The sequence below is a fragment of the Pimephales promelas genome, chromosome 14, assembly GCF_988280905.1.
Source record: "Pimephales promelas chromosome 14, fPimPro1.hap1.1, whole genome shotgun sequence".
In the NCBI taxonomy this organism is placed as follows: domain Eukaryota; kingdom Metazoa; phylum Chordata; class Actinopteri; order Cypriniformes; family Leuciscidae; genus Pimephales; species Pimephales promelas.
This window is the reverse complement of record NC_142782.1, coordinates 19549637-19567695: the sequence shown is the minus strand read 5'-3', so window position 1 is coordinate 19567695 and position 18059 is coordinate 19549637. Positions and strand designations below refer to the sequence as shown.

General features: G+C 35.9%; 1 protein-coding gene across 3 annotated transcripts in view; it reads right to left on the bottom strand.

Annotated features, from left to right (window-relative positions):
* The window catches only part of aopep (aminopeptidase O (putative)), an 88701-nt gene that overhangs the window by 4543 nt on the left and 66099 nt on the right, over positions 1-18059 (bottom strand). For all 3 annotated transcript variants that reach the window (XM_039679925.2, XM_039679934.2, XM_039679943.2), the window contains 3 exons: positions 16593-16709; positions 2715-2801; positions 2257-2412 (listed from right to left, as the gene is read on the bottom strand). In XM_039679925.2, the coding sequence (XP_039535859.2) occupies positions 2272-2412; positions 2715-2801; positions 16593-16709 (345 nt within the window). In that variant the 3' untranslated portion in view covers positions 2257-2271. The remainder of the gene's footprint in view (positions 1-2256; positions 2413-2714; positions 2802-16592; positions 16710-18059) is intronic.

The following is an 18059-nucleotide window of genomic DNA, read 5'->3' as shown; positions in this document are numbered from 1 at the left end:
ATTATCCCCAACAAGACGCATTTCACAGGCCTCCAACGCCCCGACACATTTCTCAAGAGTTCTCTTACACTTGTGGGATATTTTTACTGTTTCTGAAGTACACTGACTGTAATTTGAAGACGGAGTCTTGAACATCTAGGATTTTTTTTTTCCCTAACATCTAGGAACTTTTTATTTCTCTGGATGTTTTTTTTTTAACATTAGCTTTACATTAGAAAAAAAATTCTCTGGATGTTTTTTTTTTAACATTAGCTTTACATTAGAAAAAAACCAATGATTTGTACGAGTGTAAAATCCATTTTTAATGTTCAACCATATGGTTTTGAAAAATGTTTATATAACATTTTCAAGAAGTTTCAATTGAATGAAATCTAATAAAATAAAATAAAATGTGGTATAAGCTTCAAATAAAAATGACATTCCTAAATATCTCTAAAGATATCATACATTATAAATACAGTAAGTGTACATCTTAAAATCTAGCAGTATTTTCAAAAATGTTTTTAAAGGTTTTGATGGTTTTTTTTATATTTTAGGTTTCATTTAAATTTTAGTAATTGTATGTGCTTTTGTCTTTTTATGTCTATTCAGTTTTAGTCATTTTAATACTTCAACTGCCCTGTCAATTTACTTGTTGCATGTAGGTTGACTTTCAAATATTAATGAGTAATGAGGTTTTATTAAAAAAAAAAAATCTATTTTTAAATAAATAATAAATGATTATGTCAAACTACTTAAACATTTCCTGATGTGATAACGAAGAAAACTTTTTCTAAAATGTAATTCTTATCAACATTATAAATAAAATATTCTCATCATAGAAAAGGTGTATTTGACTAATTGTAAAAAGTTTTTTCTTAAATAAATTATCAGACAAGTGACACATCGTTGATCCCAAAACCAAAAAGCACAACACCCATTATTCAGGTCTAATAGCTTTTTGTCTGGCGTACCTGAAAACAACAAGTGTAACCTGCTATTAGAGTTTAGCACATTTCAGGGCACGTCCAAGCAAGGCAGGAGCCCAGTGTGTGTACCGAAGATTTATTGACAGCGGCTAGACGCTGACCTCTGAAGACAAACAGGCTCTCTGAGAATGAAAATGCTGCATTAGCGATGCACAAATTGCAGAATGATAGTTTTGACCGGCATGATTCATCCAAATCAAGTGACATAAACCACAACGGCTTGGAAAAGCCACCCGTCTCCTCCGAGTCCTCAAACAAATAAAACTGTCTTGTCGGCAGATTAAAAGCGCCACAGCTTCACCAAAAACTCTGAAGCGAGACGACTAATGGATTTATCTCAGGGCCCATGAGTCGGCTCTTTCCCATTGGCTGAGCAGCGGCCTGCTCGGTTAAACAGAATAATACCTAGCGTGATGTTGAGATAGGAGGCTTCAAAGCCAGACAATTACTCTCTCTTCTGTTCATGGTTACCACCATATATCAGTCCCTCACAGCTTTTAAGGAAGCAACAAATTATGTGGACCCAGGGAATCCCTCCCTTGTGGAGGCAGGAACTTCATGCAGTAAGGGCACAGGGATCCACCTCTCTCCTAAAGCCCTGGAAAAAAAAAAGCTGCTGACCCATTTCTTTTCTGGTGCTTGGGAATTGTTTGAGGAGCACATTCCGAATTCATCATAATACAAACAGATCTCGACAGGCTTCCTGGAAAAGTGCAGATGAGGCAGGCGGGAGCTTCTGGAAGAATGTGAGTGTGGAGTTGGCCAGGACATTGGGAGTGGATCTTTAATAATGTGGGGAGTAAAAACAAAAGGGCTTTTTTTAGGACTTCTGCATCTGAGTGAGTTTTTTTTTTTTTTTTTCAAAGCAGCTCTTACATAATTTACGATTTTTTTTTGGTTAAACGTGTCCAAGTAATGGGAATCTGAGCCATTAAAATCTCTTGACGGTTATGAGCTGATTGTGTAACCTTTTGTTGAACCTATTTTTTTTTTTTTTATCTAAACTGTAAATCGTTTTTGACTTCACTGTAAAAAATATTGTTGGTTTAACTTAAAAAATTAAGTACCTGGTTGCCTTAAAATTTTAAGTTGATTGAACTGGAAAAAGTGAGTTAATCCAATGAAGGAGATTGATTTAATCATCAGAAACTTAAAATAATAAGTTATCTGAGCTAAATAAATTATTTAAGTTGATTTGACAAAAGAAAAAATGTTGTGATAACAAATCTTGAAAATATTTTTTTTTTACAGTGTACAGTAAAGGACAGAGGGGACGTGACACTCTTACCTGATTTGTCCGAATTCAGAGGATCATTTCCTCCACAACGCTGCGTGCTGATTGGTCCATGTCATCTTTAATGAAGGATAGACAACGACGTGCTAATGCTTGCTGCCGGGCATCTTCCTGGACCATCAACTCACCGTACAAATACACACCCATGGCCTAGTACACACAGACACACACACACTAGAATCAAGAAGTGTTCTTTATGGGGGAAAGAGATCTAAACTCTGTTCCTAAACCTAGTGAGCTCGCTCTACACAGGAAGTTCCCTTCCAAGGCAGCATTTTGACTGAAATATCATAATATACATTTATAAGTATATTTTATAAGCAATTATCCATTTTATAGCTCATTGCATTGTATTCTGGGATTGAAAAAAAATATGATCATGCCTTAAAAGGCTGGCCATAAAGACAGCTCATTAAGTTTGGGAACAAAGTGCAAGAGAAGCACTCATGTACCTGGTCATGGATCAGAAAGAGCTCAACGTCTCGGTATGCCGCTGTGTGTTTATGCTTGACCGCAAGTTCACACCAGCGATGTTTCACCTAATAAGAAAGAGACAGATAGAGAGTGATTAAACAAGATGAAAGCAGTCCAACAGCTCTGTAATAACACTGAGATCACAAGGCGTCACCATCTGGAAGAATCACACGCATATGGGGAAATCTGGGAAAGTGCATGACTCTGTGGTTTTGTTATCAGTGTGGTTTTATGTTGAAGCAAGTGTGTGTCACTGGAGGTGTTTGCTCTGTTTATGCTTGATGTTCTCTCTCTCTCTCTCTCTCTCTCGGATAAATGGAGGCTGTGTTAGCGCAGCAGAGCGGAGAGATCACAGACTGGCTCTGTCTCTCCCTCGTTCTCATTCCCGTTCTGGTTCTTTGCTGTCATTCAACTCTTTCCTCACAGTGACCTAACAACAGCAGCGCTGAGCACGGCCCAAAGCCTGACCTCATACACGCCAGGGGGATCTCATTACACATTTCTATCACTGGAATATTCAATTTTCAGTATGACATTGGCATAATGTGGACTTTTAAATATAAAGGTTCCCAAAAGTGTTTTTCACAGTGATGCCTTGGAAGATTCATTTTTGGTTCAGGCATCAGTTCTTAAAAGAACCATGTTTTTCTTAGTGTGAAGAATATTTTAATAGTCTAAGGAACCTTCCCTACTATAGAGAACCATTTGTGCGATGGAAAGGTTCCATGTATGTTAAAGGTTCTTTCCTCGAAACATCAAATCCAATAAAAAGTTTTTGGAAACCAGGCTACTGTAACCTTTTTTTTTTAAAGGTTACAGTAGCCTGGTTTCCATTACAGATTTGTGCAAAATTTTGCGCAAAAATGCTGCAAAATATGCTTTCCAGCAGGTTTTATCGTAGTTGCAGCGATTTTTGTGTGAGCATATCAGTGAACACCCCAGACCACTCGGTGAGTTTCACATCTAAAGTTTTAATGCGTGTTAAGAAGGAATGTTCAAGTACACGTAAACATTGTGGAGGTGGGGGAAACCGAAAATTTAGAAACCGAAAATTCTCGGGCCAGAGAGAATTTTCAAGTATTAAAGTATTCTCATGAGTGTATAATATGCCATTGAAAATACATACGGGTGAGGGGTTCTAAGGTCGGTCGCCATGTTGAAAGTACATTAGCCAAAGAGGGACATACCCGTTAATTTAAGCTTCGCCTTTCGCATTTAAGTTTGAGTTAACACTCATAGACAAGGTCGAACTGGAAGCCATGTTAATCTTGGACTACATTGGCCACCGTAGGAGTTAAAACGAAATCGGAATTGAGAGGAAGAGAAACTAATATTCACTGAATGGTTATATACCTTTTCACCGCTAGATGGGGGTAAAAATCACACAGTGTAGCTTTAACCGATGTTATGCGACTAAAAATTTCAAGTCATTCCAAACATGGCAACGGATAAATTGTCTTGGTAAATTGTGACATTTCTTTTTTGTTTAGAATCCAGCATTCCTGTAATTCTTGAATAAAGTTTCGTTTTCGTGTCCAAACATATCGCGCCGTCTTTAAATAATTTTTTACTTTTACGTTATGCCAGGTGAGCTGTAAATGTGTAAAAACTGTTTCCATTGCAGTTTTGCTAAGTATTTCTAAGTAAAACCCTCTTGTGAGCCTGAAAACTTCTTTGTGACTTATGGAAGTTTTTGCGAAATAGCCGAGTTTCCAATGGCTGTTTTTTTCCATTCCTTTCCAAGGGTAATGGAAAGGCAGCTAGTGAGCCACTTACAGCGTGAATGATCCCAATTTTTTTTTACTTTATAAAAATAGAAATCTGAACCGTATAATTTTATAAAAGCACTTAAATGAATAACATTTCTTTATTAATTTTTTTTAAAGATACACTGATTTTTTTCACGCTAACATCAACAGTTGCGTTTTGTGTCTAGTTACTATTGAGTACTTTAAGGTTAATGCATTGGTCCCATTCACTTCCATTGTAACACCTGACAGTAAACCAGATTTGAGTTGCCATTTTTTTGTGACATTATGCCTCAAATGCTTTAAATTTTGCTTTAGTGAATCCGCAGATTCAGAGGTTGGACGTGATAGTTCAGCATCATAACAAGCATGTTATTGATCTTAAGCAAAGTCTTTCGTTCCCATTTCATGTCTTTCGCTCCCCCACACGCAGCAGGGGTTTAATCGAAACTGAATAGGCGGGAGCTCGCGGGGCCTGAAGGTGCTAGTTTAATGATTAATGAAGTTAGATTGTGTGAGTGTGTGTACAAGAGTGTGAGAATGTTTGCTTTAAGACGAGGTGTGAAGTGACTCGGGAAAACAACAGGAAGCAGCGGCACTGCAAAGAGCCTTCCGGTCACAAATCACCGTCTATTTAAGCAACATGTTCAAATGTCACCTTGCAATTACGAGAAATGAGGTTTTCTCTGTCTTCACCTGCCCACAAACCTTATCATTTTAACTGATCGCTGTTGCGTTTCTTGTTTTGTTCATGTGTCATCTGTCATGCATTTTTTTTTAATGCAAAAGTTTGCACAGACCTGATTTCAGTCTCCACTGTTCAGTCAGTTTCACGAAATGAAAGGTGCTTTAGCGAGAAGATAAAACCTGACTTATTACATTATTCCCGTTGGTAAGCCAGCAAATTGAATTATTGAGGAACAAAATGTTTGTGACTGTTAATATTAGTTTTCACCAATTGACTGGCCTGATTTATGATGATGCGAGTGGCTTGTGCTCTTTGAATCAAATATGAAAAAAAGCGACCAAGCTTCCATAGGAAGAAAATTAAACAAAAATGAATCAAATATTTGGAAAGTTGGAATGTGTTTAAAATTAAAATCATATCTTTTGCACTTTATGCTGTTTATTTTTCAACGTATAGCTATCATGGTCTTTTTAAAAATAAAATGTAACTTTAACTTTAATAAAATAGATAGATTTTTGTTTGCTTTTGGTTTTGATGTGAAAGTGTACTGTAGGTCTTGGGACGTACAATCAATTTCAGAAGAGAAATAAAATCAATATATATCATTTGTTTTCCCTGGCACAAAAATGTTGCTATTCAAAAAGTTTGTAGTGAAAATGTTGGTAGGCAAGTACTAAATACGAAGTACGAAGACTTGCAAAAAACACACATTTTTCTTCTCTCCTGCTCCATGGTTTACAGGGACTCTCCGTAAAGGTTTTTGTACTATACAAACTGTATATTCCCCTAAACCGACCCATCACAGAAAACTTTCTGCAAAAACCAAGCACCTTTTGTGTTTTTTAAGCCATTTGGTTTTCCACGGACACAGGAAGTGTCTCATAAACCATGTTTATTTTGTAATACCCATGTCATTATAGACATTTGTATCCTCATAATAAACCACACACACACACACACAAAAGAAAATCAAAATGCTTTCCCGTGAGGCTCACAGAAGCACTCGCAGCCCACAGAAGCCGCAGTGACGACAGCCACATACTAGAGAAAACACACATCAGTAATTAGCAGAAAGGCAAATACCTCAGATGCACACACAGCACAGCACATGTGTCTAGACACAAACACCAAGCAAACCCGTGGGATAAAGGTTCCTCTCGCCTGGGGTGTGGTAACACTTAATGATAACAATGATCTAAACTCCCGCAACAGGAAGACATTTTGTTCAGTCAGACAGCCTGACCTACATTAACCTAACCTACGAACACTTGAAGAATCCAATAAAGTTAATACGCACACAGCTTTAGGTATCTCTCACTTATTAAACCTGGCGGGAAGAGGAAGGATTTAAGAGGTATTGGTGAATGTGAGAGAAAAATTGCTTAAATGACGAACTGGTGGCTTAAAGGGATAGTTCATCCAATTACTTCCATTTGAGTCTGTTTCTTGCATAAAGCTTTAAGTCTAGCATATGAACAGTGTGGACTAACACATTTAAATGTATTTAAAAACATTCTAAAACTATATATTTAATACAAATTGAATTTAACTTAATGCATTTGATTTATAATTAACAATATTTGTTTAATTTAATTATAGAGATTTGCATATACACTCAATTTAACTTATTTTTTATTTTATTTAAACTAAATAATATAAATGTAATTAAGTGATTGCATATATACATACACTAACGTTCAAATATTTGGTGTCGGAGATTAAAAAAAGTTAACTAATACCTTAATTCTGCAAGGATGTATCTAATTATTCAGAAGTGACATTAAAGACAAAATATTTCTATTTCAAATAAATGCTGTTCTTTTGAACTTTCTACTCATTAAAGAATCCTTTAATGAATAAAATAATAAACAATGCTAATAAATCAATTATCGAATCAGCATATTGATTTCTGGAGGATCATGTGACGCAGTAATGATGCTGAAAATTCAGCTTTGCATCACAGGAAAAAGTTACATATTTTCAAATATTTAAATATAAAACAGTTATTTTAAATTGTAATAATATTTCACAATATTACTGTTTTTGCTGTAGTTTTGATTTAAAAAAATGCAGACTTGGTGAGAAAAAAAACATTAAAAGATCTCACCAATTGAACTGTTGTGTATACAATTGATTATATTTGTCATCTTAGACCCAGTGGCCTCTTGGGATAGCAAAGTGTTAACTAGCTGCACACTTCAGAACTTCAACAGATGCGGTACAGATCACCCAGGTATTGTTCAATTGTTCTGCTGCGTTTGGCATTCTGTGTAGCAGGGAAGTGTGTATAAATGATTGCACAAATTATACGTAAAAGAGCAACACGGACATTCTGTGTAAGATATCACTTTTTTGTGTAGAACATAATCAGGAATTTCAGGGTGAGTAGATGATGACATTCATCCATTTGTGGGTGCACTGTTCCTTTAAAGTGAGGTCAGTATGTCTGATCACTATTGGCTGACCTCTGTGTGTCCACAGCAGACTAAAGTAACATGCCATCAGCATCAGTGATTACACTGCATCTGTGGGAGCGTTTCTGTGTGCATGTACACGTTTGCTTGCAGTAATAAATTGTGGAATGTCCCGTGTAATTACTGCGTCTCTGGAGAGAGAGAGAGAAAGAGAGAGAGAGAGAGAGAGAGAGAGACTGCAGCTGTCTTGCCTCAGGGGTCTCCCCAGGAATGCAGCTCAACTCTGATCCCCTCTGCAGCTGCCGGACCGGGTCTAAACGGGGCACAGAGGAGGGCACAGCAACACACATGCATGTACACCCGGAACCATGCATACTCAAGCTTATTCAGGTGCCAATATACCAAAACGTGCCTTTTAAAGCCAGTAGGTTAACCACTGTTGGACACATGGTGCCAATATGCACACACTGAGATTGATATAAAGATATGCCAGCCTTACAAGAACTTCCTGATAGAGCAGATGGCTCCATCATAACCACACAAAAGCCTCAGGTCATTTATCACCAGTGATGCAATATTTCATAATACGTCAGTGGCGCAACCTTTAAATGACATGGGTCACGTCACCCTTGGAAGAGATCATCCCAGAAGTCCTGGTTTCATCTGTGAGTTTAATTACTGTGCATTGAAGTTATTTGATTAATGATGATTGTGCTTTCTTGTAGTTTTAATGTAGTGAAACGTGTGGTTTCATTCATTAATTATTGAGTACAGAAAAAGTTCCCACGCAAATGTTCCAGGTGCATACACACATTATTCTCACTCTGATGTTGTGGAAAAAGGATTATTCTTAAAAGAAAGCACGCCCCCACAGTGAACATAATACATGCTCAAATCACCATTTACCGGCCTTTCTGCACCTGTACAGGTGGAAACGCATCCTTGAGCTCTCTAAACAGGAGCTCTCATATACGCAAAAGCAAGATATTCGAGTAAAATCAAGTGTGCCGGTTTCAGAATCACTTGTAATTACTTGTTCACTAATACATTTCCAAAAAATTCAACACAGGCTTATTGGGAAAATGTACCTCTTCCTACAGTACATTTTTGCAAACCGCAATGTTGGTAGACGATAATAATAAATGTTTGTTGAGCACTAAATCAGCATATTAGAATGATTTCTGGAGGATCATGTGACACTGAAGACTGGAGTAATGATGCTGAAAATTCAGCTTTGCATCACAAAAAAATGTCATTTTAAATTGTAATACTATTTCACAATACTACAATATTTTGATTAAATAAACGCAGTCAGACTTCTTTCTTTATTGGGTAGGTTTTTAGGTTGGACCCTCTGTAAAAAATGATCATGATTTTAATGGTAAAAGACTGTAAAAATGCTACAGTGAAAAACTGTTAATTGGTTAACAGAACCTTTATATACGGTAAATAACTGTGATAGATCTAATGGTAAATTTCATGTAATTTTAAAGTTTTTAAAGTTTTTAAAGTGAAAATGAACAACTCATTGTCAAATTGACATTCCCACAATTCCCTGCGTGACACTCCACCCTTGATGTATTTTTAGTTGAAATAACTTGTTTCTTCATAGTTTGCTTAGTCTTTTTCTAATCAGTTAGGTGTGACATTTAATGTTGTTCAATTAATGTTTATTGCCTTTTTAAAATTTCATGTGTTACCATGATGGTGTTTAATGTTTGAGTGAATGACACTGTGCAGCTTTTATATATTAGAATTAAGTTTCTTGTGGAAGAACTACGTGTGATGAGCTTCCATATATCATGTGACTCTCATTACTGTTGTGATTGATGGATTTCAGTATATTACAATGGTATGAAACAGAAATTAACACTTCAATTGGTTGATAATTTAACAGTACATCAGATAATTAAATACAGTTTATTTCTGTAAATTTTAAGTTAAGTCTGTAAAACCTTATTACCGTAAATTCTTGCTACCGTATTTTATACGGTACATTTCTGGCAACCACAGCTGCTGGTATTTTACCGTAAATTGAACACATTTTTTTTTTTACAGTGAGTGTTAGCGATTTCTTATAATACAAATATTAATATATATGTATATATAGGTATACATCTTGCTTTTGGAAACATTGGACCCGAAGCATATGTTTTATATATGATGCATCTTCCGCATCATTTTTTAACTGTTTTTGTATTGTTATTTATTTATTTATTTATTTATTTATTTATTTATTTATCTATTTATTTATATCTGTACTGTTTGTCTCTATGGACCTTTGTGTCTTGAATAAAAGTTGATTGGTTGATATATATTGGCTAACAACATTCCAGGTTTCTATAGCCAACTGTTTTATCCTTAATTTAAGTGCATCAGCCTACTGATGAATCATAATTTGTGTGTAAAAATGTTTACACTGAGGTTTTTATTGCCTATGCGTGGTAATCGTAATCGTAATCGTCTTTATTCAGGACACATACACAAGATGGTCCATAGCCCTATACATATACCATAATATTACAAAGTACATTAAAAAGAAAAGGAAGAAAGGATTGAAAGGTAAATGAAAAGGATTCTTGTTTTATGCCGTCACAGTTTCATGTTGTTTGGATTCCAATAAAATGCTTTTCAAATGGAACGGGTGTCATCTGATCTCTCATCAAGCATTCCATGTTACGATTCATGTGATTTTTTTTTTTTTTTCCAGGAACACACATACTATTACACAGCACTTTTGAAATGCCTTTTATCAATCACTCTCCTCCTGGCCAGTTGTCCGTGTGAACTTTGTGACCGGGTTTTGAGAGTATCTGTGATACAATGCGTTCTGTGTGCCTGACCAACAGATGGTATTCGCACTCACGCGCAATATACACACGCACACGAGTCCTCACATGAAACAGCATACCACAACGCTTAGCCCTCATGCTTTTGCCTGTGCTCGCACGAAATCCACGGCACACATCACGCGTCAAGGACTGAGAGGTGCTATTCTCTCCTAATCTAAGTGGAATTCATTCCAAATACTGTTCAAACACCCCAGAAACTCCTACGCAGGGTTCTGAAGTATGATATTGTGTAATGGAATGGAGGCTGTACTGAAGGCGGATTAACCTAAACCGCGTCCTAAATTTGACCCTCTAGTATTCTTCTAAATGAATCATAGTTTCTTTATTCCCTTATAATTCAAGTATAAACAAAATATCTTCGAACACACATGCGCATGCACATGTTGGCTTTTCATATTTTAAGGGGACTTTCCATAGACAATCATTTTAGATTTTAGGGTCCAATTCTCACTATGAACTAGTTGCTTATTAGCATTCCTATTACTCGGATATTGGCTGTTTATAAGTACTTATAAAGCCTTGACCATGACCATATTCTAAATCACTTTATCCTACTCGATATCTAAACTTAACCATTCTATTATTAACTATTAATAATCAGCAATTAGGATTGTATAGAGGCAAATGTCGTAGATAATAGTGAGATTTGGAGCCTAATCTAGAGAATCACCAATGACTTTTGTACTGTACAAACTATATTCTAGCCCCTATTCTAGCCGACGCCGAAGAACTAGCGCTGATGAAAGCCGGCTGTGTTGTCGTCTCTCGTCTGCTTTCATCGGGGTAAAAAGCTGCACTTGAACACACCGAGAAAACTACAGGCGACTGTCAGCTAGAATGTGTGTTCTGCGCCTGCGTGTATTGAGCCAACTGTCTATTTCTGCAGATATATTAGTCTATATTCATCATTCAAAAAGGAAAACCGACGCTGCCGGCTGCAGATACAAATATCGTAAACAAAGCAGCGCGTGCTTACCGTTTTGAATATCAATCCTGCTAAACGCTTTCTTTATTCCACTCCACTCTTTTCAATATTGAAATATTCGCCAAGGAACACTCAGGTAAGATGACATAACATAAGAACAGCCTTCTATCTTTACTGTTTTGCTTTTATTATAGACTCTTTCACTAAGCTGAACAGCCAATCAGAGTTCTCTCTTTCCCAGACGGTCCGACACCAATTCCAACATGTCGAATCGGGCAAAACAAAGCCGACGAGGACTTTTTTCAGCCAACGGCACGGAACCATGCGGAACACACCGAGGAAACTTAGTCGGCCAACGCACAAAAACTGCCCGACGGCCGACCGTCGGCTTGGTGTGTTCCAGGCTTAACCCTACCCATCACAGAAAACAATCGAGTTTTGAATGATTTATTAGTGGTTTTCCTCATGGGGACCACAAAAAAAGGCCAAAAGTCAAAAATGACTGCTTTACTATCTTTGTTGAGACATTTGGTCCCCATAAGGAAAAGCAGGTTAGTTTCAGATGGACTAAACTTTTAAAACACTCAAAAACTGAATTATTGAATTTCTTCAAGAAAATTCAAAGTAGACAAAACAACAAGTGGTGCTTGTCTGTGCAAAATGACCACATTAGACGCTGCCAGGGCATCACTACGCAGTCAGCACTTTTTCCCAAGACGTCATACAATTTTAAGTTAAGTCTGTAAAACCTTATTACCGTAAATTCTTGCTACCGTATTTTATACGGTAAATTTCTGGCAACCACATAGCTGCCGGTATTTTACCGTAAATTGAACAATTTTTTTTTTTTTACAGTGAGTGTTAGCGATTTCTTATAATACAAATATTAATATATATGTATATATATAGGTATACATCTTGCTTTTGGAAACATTGGACCCGAAGCCTGTATATGTTTTATATGATGCCTCTTCCGCATCATTTTTTATCCTTAAATTTTCCCAAGACGTCATACAACTGACGCTTTTGACCATACGTCAACATCCGCCGTTTTAGGGTACCCTTAAACGTCAGTTAGATGACGTTATCTACCCCTACCCCATCACCTAACTGACGTTAAAGGTAAAGCGTCAATTGGATGACGCCCCAGGATCGTCATCTAACTGACGTTTAAGGGTACCCTAAAAAGGCGGATGTTGACGTATGGTCAAAAGCGTCAGTTACAGTATATGACGTCTTGGGATGAGACTGTGTTAACGCAGTTGGTAAGCTCGAGTTGTTTTAGCTTGTTACGATACGGTTGACTAATTGCGAGAACATTGCTAGGTGGTTCCTTACTAAATATGTGCAAAACTGCCAGAATGATATAATGTTGAAGGTGGTTGGCAGGCTACACTGGCAGTTGGTAAGATGGTTGCTAACAGATCCAGTCAAAAGATCCCAAACCCCAGTTCTTAATGATATTCTAGCCTCAAGGTATGGCTTAGAACACCTCCATCATCATAAGTCTACAGGATGTTTCCACCCATTTTACTGTGCACCAGGTGAAAATTAAAAGTCGGATAGCTTTACAAAAGTAAACAGCACACCTCTCTTCAACAAGTCACACAATCTGAGCCATATTTCACGTCTGTAAACGAGTCATGACGAGTTTAATACTCAGGGTTAGGGGTTGGTTTAAATCCCAAACCCTTAGTTTAAACAATATTAATGGCCATGCTTGCCTTTGCAAGTACCACTAATTATGAAATATCTAGTGATTCATTTCTCATGGGAGAACAACGCCCAGTCGTGACCCACATAGACTGAGTGGCGCCGACCACACCTCTCATTTTTATTGTGACCTTAAAGCGATCTACAGGCAGAGCAAATAATTATGCACAGCTAATAAGGATTCCCGTCTATTTTAAAACATGAAAATGATCTGTCGGCAGGAATTCATGAAAGGAAAAAAAAAGGAGGCCAAATGATGACGGTGCTTGAGATTTGGTCCAAAAAATGTCAATAGCGGGCAAGAGAATTAAATCTGCCTGAAAGAAAAGATGACCGTCGGAGCCTGGGAGAAGCGGCAGAGAAAAGAAGCCAGAGAGCGGGTGGGACAGAGGGAGGGGAACGTGGTAGTAATAACCTGATTTATTTTTAGAGGGCCTTTTGTTTTTCCTGGAAGGTCTTGATGAAAACCTCCCATTGGGCCTCGGTTTGAAACTAACTGTGGTAGTCTGGGACTTACTGTGGTCACCATTTCGTATTATCTTACATCATTCGTGCTGCCAAATAGTGCTTCGTTTCAAAAGAACGTTGTGGTAGGTCACTGCCAGCCTGCCAAATTTTGCTCCCAAACAGAAGCTGGCCTCCTCTGAATTGACCAAGTATCACAACGTGGCCTAATTGGCTGCCGCGACAGTAATTGAATCAGGAGGCAAATACCATAGAGGTTAGCGTTTGGCTAGCGTGCGCTTCTCAAAGAGAGCAGAGCACGGCCTGAAACCCCTGTAAGTCTTTAGAAGAAAACTCTCCATAATCTGGGAGAAATCAGATAGCTTTACTCGCGTTTGTCTGATACGGCCAAGCGAGAGGACGTCTCAGGGAATTCAAGTAGACATGATATTTTCGAAACCTCTCTATCTTAAGCAGAATGATGAGATTACTTACAAATAAATGCAAGCAACTTATTCACTGCGGTAGAAGAGTAAATGTCAGCAGTATTAGTGTTACGGCATACAAACTCAAGAAGGAGAACAACAGAATATGATAAGACTGATGGATTGGTGTGGTTTTTCAGCTGTGAACATAAGAGGTGTTGGTGGAGACGTGACGAATGAGTTCAGCTTGTCTCTAGTCAATATTTAAAAAGGTGTGGAGAGGAAACGGCAAAGAAAGAAGGTTTTAAAAACACATTTTTTACCGTTTAATAAAAATAATGATTGTTTTTTTTAAATAGTTCTCCTGAAACTTGAAAAAAAATGGTTACTTACAGTTACTGTGATCTCTTCGTATTGAACTGGCAGAGAAGATACTATTTTAACATTGAAAAGAAAACTATGAACTACTAAAGCCATAAAACATGTTTTTAATGTTTTTAGTTTCCTGATTGTCTAAACCTAGAATTCAAGTAATTATTGAGAGTGTTGAATGTTTTGTGGTATCCTCAAAATAAATATTTGATTTGATTTGATTTTTCTGGTAAATTTTACAATGAAATAACAAAAAAACAAACAAAAAAAAAGGATTAGGCTTATGTTTGCCTATCCTATTTAACCATATACCTGAAGAATCAGCATTATAAATTATACAAAAACAGTATACATACTTATACAATACATATTTTTTTTTTTTACATAATACTAACAAAATTTACATACTAACTGAATACTCATTGTTTTAAAGGTCCTTTAAAGTTAGACAAAAGTACATAATTTCAAATCATCTTTTAGTAAATTCCATAATTTCACACCCAGGCCATAACTGATACACATCTAGATTTTTTCATCACATTCAAACATAAACAGGCCTCTTAAGTTATATCTAGCCTCTCTTAATTTAAATCATTTCTGAATACCAAATGGGAGACTTAAAATAAGTGCTCAATACATTATACATTATTTCCCAAAAATGTATATATACAATATCTGTAAATTTACTAAGGTATTACTTTGAATAATGAGTTTATTAGTTGGTTCGTGGTATCCTACTTTATTAATAAGTCTAATAGCTCTTTTTGTAACTTAATATTACAACTATATTTGTTTTATTTACATTTCCCCATATTTCTGAACAATGCGACAAGTAAGGCATTACTAAGGAGGAATATATAACACTCAAACCGATTTTATTTATTCAATCTTTTGTTTTATACAATATTCCTATTGATTTTGCTACCTTACTTCTAATGTATTCAATATGTGATTTCCAACTTTCCAAGTTTATTATCCAAGATTAAAAATTTGGTTTCATAGATTTTTTCAATTTTCAACTCCAATTGCTATGAGTCCTATTACAAGAAAATATCATAAATTTAAATTTCATTTAAAGATAACTTATTATAGTCGAACCACTTCTTTAACACAATTAATTATTTTTCTACCAGTTGCAATAATTCATCCATATTTTTTCCAAAGCAAAACATATTTGTGTCATAAAAAATATTTGTGTCATTGGCAAACATTATAAAATTCAACATTGTAGATACTGTAAAGATGTCATTTAAATAGAGAATAAATAATGTTGGTCCCAAAACTGAACCTTGAGGAAGGCCGTTTCTAATTCAGACTGTGTATTATTAATTTGTACATACTAAAATCTACTTAAATAACTCTTTAACCACTGATGTGAGACCCCTCAAAAATCATATAGTTCACATTTTTTTTCAATCGTGTCAACGCTTTACACAAATCAATACTGTATTGAGTTTTTGGTCAACTGCAGCTGCAACATGTTCAACAAGCTCCATCACAGCTAAGGATGTAGAGCAGTTGCTCCTAAATCCACATTGGTGCTCACTTAGTACATCGTATTTATTTAGAAAGGAGTCCAATCTGCTTATAGACAACTTTTGTAGTATTTTTGAAAACTGAGGTAACAGTGATATAGGTATATCGTTAGTTAGTGTTTGCTTATCTCCACTTTTATATACTGGTAACACCTCTGCTATTTTCATGTTATCAGGAAAAATTCCAGTTAAAAACGATCTATTACAAATGTAGGTGAAAGGTTTATTAATACAATGAATGACTTCTTTGATAAGAGCCATATCAATATTATTGCAATCAGTAGACTTTTTAAACTTACTTACTACTTCTAAAACATCACTATAACATACTCCTCCAAGAAAAATTGTGTTAATATTATTAAATGCAGGTTTAATATATTACTTATTTAACTTTGGTAACTCATTCGCCAAATTTGGACCAGTATTAACAAAATACTGGTTAAATGCATCAACAATAGCCTCTTTGTTTTATATTGTTGTGTTATTATGTTTGAGACACAATGGAAAATATCTGTTTTATGATTTTTTATTAAGTAATTAATAATCCTACAAGTACCTGTTATATCATATTGGTATTTTTGTAATAACTGGTCAGAGTAATCCTTTTTTTTTTTTGCTTTCTATTATAAATATACTGATGGATAAGCATTACTGATGCTGCATGGGAGCAGGTCTGGAGGCAAAGTAACCAGTCAAATGCAAGAGTGAATGGTGTAAATATATGTAGGAGTGTTGATTACCTCAGCATCCTGGGCCTGTAGGTTATAAGTAGTCTGAAGGAGTCTTAACGTAGACAGACTCAGCTTTGGTTCCTCTAGAAGAAACTCCAAAAGAAGCACAAGCTGCTCTGGACTCAACTGAAACAGAAAAACAAAAGGGTTGTGAATAATTTCATATAGCTAACATACAGTGGCGTCATGCACTTAGTATTTTTGAGGGGGCACCACTTTGGGAGGGGGGTCATAACATAATAAAACTTTACTTCAGCTTTCCCTGTAATAAATACTGCATGTCATCATATCCGATTATACTTCTGAATTATCAGAGCGAGAACATACATTATTAATGCATTTACTGTCTCTATTCCAGAATATTAGGTCTGTAACGACATATACAAGTCCAGCAAGTCTCTTGGTTTGAATGGGCATGAAGTCTCTGCTATACATTTACATTGGGGTCCATATATGTATATTGTTCAAAAGTTTGAGATCTGTAGAGTTTTTTTTTTTTTTTTAGAAATTACAACTTTTATACAACAAAGATGTATGAGAGAACAGACACTTATAATGTGCTGTTCTTTAGTTTTATTTTGTAAAAAAGAAGAAAAAGAAACGTGTTTTCACCGTTGATAATAATAAATGTTTCTTGAGCACAAAATCACTCAGCATATGAGAATGATTTCTCCAAGATCATGTGACACTAACATTATTTTATATTTATTTCAATATTTTAATATTGCTAAATATAGTAAAATAAGAAATTAAATGCCAACCAAAAAAACATCAAAATGTATTTGATTGGTTATTAGTGAAATAGTGAAGAATCATACAGTAACTGTTTCTTTTTCATTCTTTTTTTCCCCCAAAAGCTTTAAATCATAATATTTTCTGTTTACATTATAGTTTAGGATTCAATTTTGTTTAGAACCCTAGATTTTCAATGTGATTTTTTTTTTCATTCATAATTTAAATAAGACTTGATTGGGCACAATGTGAAACGTAGATAAAGACTCGCCGCACACACACACACACACACAAAAACACACCACAAAATGATTTACAGATTTCAAATAGCATCCACAAACCACGCCGGCATTTTCAGAAGGTTGAATGAGACATCAATGCTGTCTTTGAAGCGCATCAGAGAGCCGAGCAGGAAAAGAGAAGCACGTTTCGAGCACAAGCTCGGAGTGGGAAGAGGAATCCGCCAAGGTAGAACGAAAGCGAGCAAAAAATAATTAAACCATCCTCCTTTAAAAGAGCTCCTGTCATAATCTTCAGAATAAGAAGAATATCACATTTCTCTCACTTCTCGAAAAAGCAAGTCTGCATAATGGTTTCTAGACTTGAGTATAGACAGCTAATGGAAGGAAGGAATGCTTTGGGATTTGAGCGCTGGAAAGATGCTTTAAAGTCTCATCTTGCAGTATGGAAATCAGGCCTAAACCAATTATTGCATGAAATAGCTATATTTACATGGGATTATGT